Consider the following 4,190-nt stretch of genomic DNA (forward strand, 5'->3'; position numbering starts at 1 on the left):
TGCTTTATGTGCTGTGTGTAGTATATGTATTGTGGTCCAGAGGAACATTGTTTCATTTGATTGTATATATGTAGTCAGATGACAATAAACTTGAACGTGAAACTGTTGACTTGTGTTCTGGACTCCAGGTAAATGTCATTATTGCTCTGGAATTAATCCTGCCCTTGCATACTTCCACGTGGAATTCCAGATAATACAGGTTACACTAATGAACTTTATCCTTATGACATTTTATCATGTTAAGCTGCAGAAGGATTAATTCAGTTAAATTGTGATTTCTATATCATTCTCTTGCTTTAATAACTCTTTCCAAATGAATATTGGTAAATTATTGTGATGAACTGTATCAGTGATTACTGAGTGTCTTATTTCATTGACATTGAAAAGAAAAAGAAAGACATTTAATTATTGAAGTGATCCATCTGAAAGTTTGCTCTTTTCCCATACCCTGTTGGAATAAAGCCGTTTGTTGTTTGCCACTTAGTGCCACTTCTGCTGGTGAACTGAAAATTAGTTTTGTTTAATTTATTTAGAGGTACAGCCCTTAGCCCTTAGCCTCAACACCACCCCCCACCCCAACGGTTCAACCCTAGTCTAATCACAGGACAAGTTATAGTGACCAGTTAACCTATCAACCGGAATGTCCTTAGACCGTGGAAATAAACCAGAGCAACCCCACACATTCCACCCTTCTGTTCATTTAAAGATTTTATCAGGAAACATCTTCCTTTCATTTTAATAATTGTTCTGCATTTGTTTCTGCTCTAGTAAAACATGCCAGCAAAGTTTACATTTGTCTTTTTTGATCTAGATTATTTTCATGGTGGGCCGAGGGTTTTTAACACCCGACCTCAGCAAGCTCTACAAAAATTGCCCAAAAGCAATGAAGAGACTTGTAGCGAACTGTGTAAACAGGAACAAGGATGACAGACCTCTCTTTCCTCAGGTAAGGGAGAAGAACTTACTTTGACATACTGAGCAAATGTTCACTGCCCAGACATATTTTTATTTCCAGGCAAGTATTCAAATGAATTAAACGGAGATAAGAGTCCAAAAGGTCAGAGTAAAACATCTTTAACACTGGCTGCACACATAAAAATTGCTGGTGAACACAGCAGGCCAGGCAGCATCTATAGGAAGAGGTACAGTCGACGTTTCGGGCCGAGACCCTGCGTCAGGCGCTGCTGCGTTCACCAGTATTTTTTATGTGTGTTGCTTGAAATTCCAGCATCTGCAGATTTCCTCGTGTTTGTGTTAACACCGGCTGTCCTGATCTCTGTTTTCCAGGTCCAGCAGAACTCTTTGTTTGAAGAGATAGGAATTGTCAGTATTTTATGAGCACATTACTTAAGCTAACATTTAATATGACTGCATTCTGAAGGCATCTTTCTATATTCTCATGTTATTTCCCCAACTTTGTTACAAGGAAAAATTGTAAAGTTGCGCTATTTTCCGTTCCAACAACTGAGGCACACACCCATAAAAGTAATAGAACTCTGGAGAATGAGGGGCAAGTGTCATCAGTAGTTATTATGGGGATGAAATTATCCAGTGACATTTATTATAATAATTGGATAATAATATCTAATTATTCATACTGATTGGTAAATTCTGGCCAACGAGACTATAGCTTAGATAGGCTTCTTGGCTGGCAGAAACGAGTTGGTGTCTGTGCTATGTAATTCCATTAATAAAGGACCAACATGGCTGCAGTCCAGACTTCTGACACTGTGCCATGACTAAAGAGAATGCACAGATCTCTGCGCCCTCCTTCCTAGCTTTCCTTTGTATCCTGTGGTAAAATTCCACTTGGCACAGTGGCACATCCACCGTAATGTTTATTTAAAACACCCCACAATTTCTTTTTAATTTCTTCATTCCCTGGATTAGCTCCTCTTTGGCAAATACTGATGTTAATTACTTAAGACCTCACCCATTTTCTCTGGCTCCGTTCACGAATTCCTTCCATTATACTTGAGTGGGCCAATTCTTTGCTTACCTACCTTCTTATATCGATAAAATGCTACGGGATTCTCTTTAGTCATACTTGACCGAGGACACTTCATGGCCCTTTTCAAATCCCCTAATTCCTTGTTAAAGTTCTTTCCTGTTTCCTTTATTTTCAAGGGCCTTGTCTGATTTCAGTTTTCTAAACCTGACAAATGCTTCCTTTTTCTGTTTGATTAAACCTGCAGAATCTCTTGTCGTCCAAGATCCTGAACCTTGCTACCCCGTCTTTCATCCTCGCAGGAACACGTTGGTCCTGAACTCTAACCAGCCGGCCTTTAAAAGACTCCTTCATGTTAGATGCAGTTTTAGCTGTCAATCTATATCCTCCAATTTCTGTCCAATGCTGAAGTAAATAGACTTCTAGTGTAGGAGTTTCAGCCATGATGGAGAAGATTGTACCCGATGATGAAACTGGACGAGTCTACTGCCCTCTGCAGTGCCCTGTGCACAGGAGCCTCCTTGCCAGGCTGTGATAGAACTGGTCAGAATGGTTTTCATCAATAAATCTATAGAAGTTACCAAATCTCCTCAAACTCCTAGTGAAGTAGAGCTGCTGGTGTATTACCTTTGCGATAGCATCCGTATGTTGAGCTCAGAACAGATCCTCCAGGATACTCTGACCATTTTACACTTTACCTGTGCTAAATCTATTCCAATCCTCTTATAAATGAATATTTTGGCTTGATTTAAAAGTAAAGTGAATGAAAAATAGAGAGCTTTACAGATGAATGCAATTAACTTTTTAGTACACGACTCCTATTGGTTTATGGTAGTCCCTTGGGTTAAATGATAGACTGTTTTAATAATCCAAAGACGTAGGAGTGTGTTCATCTAGAGTAGACACGACCTGCCTTTATTTTGCAATTAACAACATCCAGACGTGATGTATGTTCAGGACTTTTGTAATTGGATTTTTATTGAATAGCCAAGTGGATTAAGGACTTTGAACTATTCTATCATGAAAGGTTTCTTAAGCAATTGTGAAACAGTTCTTGAACTTCCGGTAATTACCCCGCCTCCTCTCCCTCACCCCTTCTCTTCTTACCTGCCCATCACCGTCCTCTGGTGCCCCTGTCCCTTCCCTTTCTTCCATGGGCTTCTGTCCTCTCCTATTAAATTATTCCTTCTCCATTCCTTTATCTCTTCCATCAATCAACTTCCCAGCTCCTTACTTCACCCCTCCCCCTCTCCAGGTTTCACCTATCACCTGCCACCTTGTACTTCTCCCTTCCCTCCCCCCACCTTATTCTGACTTATTCTCCCTTCCTTTCCAGTCCTGATGAAGGGTTTCAGCCCGAAACTTCAACTGTTTATTCCCACCCATAGATGCCACCTGGCCCACTGAGCTCCTCCTGCACATTGTGTGTGTTGCTGTCGACCTGCAATACCTCTAGTGTCTGCAATAATTATGTCATTGGGGATTGATAGAACAGATCATTTCTGGCTATAACTTCATCTAATTTGTCAATATTTAAGTTTAAATTGTATAAAATGCTTGCAACTAGGTTACCAAATGAGTGTAACAGCCCACACAAAGCTGGAATCCAGTATCAATGGAGGGAAATGGACAGTTGACATTTCAGATCAGGACTGAAAGTAGAGGGGAGATGGCTAATGTTAAAAACAAGAAGGGAAGTGGGAGGAACAAGAGCTTGTGAGTGGTGGAAGGAGAGTGGAAATGGTGCTGGTAGGTGGAAGTGACAAAGGAATCTGATAGGAGGATGGAATTTGGGGGCAAAGGTGGACAGGGCAGATGAAAGTAGGGCAAGAGTGTGTGGATGATGGTGGAGGAGGGGAAAAAGGGTGATTGTGGACTGGGTAGATCTGGAAGAGGTTAAAGGGACAGAGGGAGAGCACTTTACTGGAAATTGGAGAACTCAGTGCTCATACCACTGTATTGTTGACTGCCTAGATGGTAAACAAGGTTATATTGCTCTAGTTTGCATTTAATCTCTCGTGTCAACAAATGAGTGCTGTTAATCTTCTGTTCTGACATTTTTACAGATTTTATCTTCTGTTGAATTATTACAACATTCATTACCCAAAATACATCGCAGTGCTTCAGAACCTTCTCTACATCGAGCTGCACACACGGAGGACTTGAATCCTTTAACCCTAACATCAACAAGATTGGTTGCTTGCTAACGATCTTCAGTCAAGAACAATGCAGAAAGCTGTGC

The 4,190-nt window shown here is 40.7% G+C and overlaps 1 protein-coding gene across 1 annotated transcript in view; it reads left to right on the top strand.

Annotated features, from left to right (window-relative positions):
- Positions 1–4,157, top strand: part of raf1b (Raf-1 proto-oncogene, serine/threonine kinase b) — a 94,237-nt gene extending 90,080 nt beyond the window's left edge. The window contains exons 16-17 of the mRNA XM_063068146.1: positions 812–946; positions 4,015–4,157. Of these exons, the coding sequence (XP_062924216.1) occupies positions 812–946; positions 4,015–4,155 (276 nt within the window). The 3' untranslated portion in view covers positions 4,156–4,157. The remainder of the gene's footprint in view (positions 1–811; positions 947–4,014) is intronic.
- Positions 4,158–4,190: the final 33 nt, after the last annotated feature.

This window comes from Mobula hypostoma, chromosome 15, assembly GCF_963921235.1.
Source record: "Mobula hypostoma chromosome 15, sMobHyp1.1, whole genome shotgun sequence".
NCBI classification, from domain to species: domain Eukaryota; kingdom Metazoa; phylum Chordata; class Chondrichthyes; order Myliobatiformes; family Myliobatidae; genus Mobula; species Mobula hypostoma.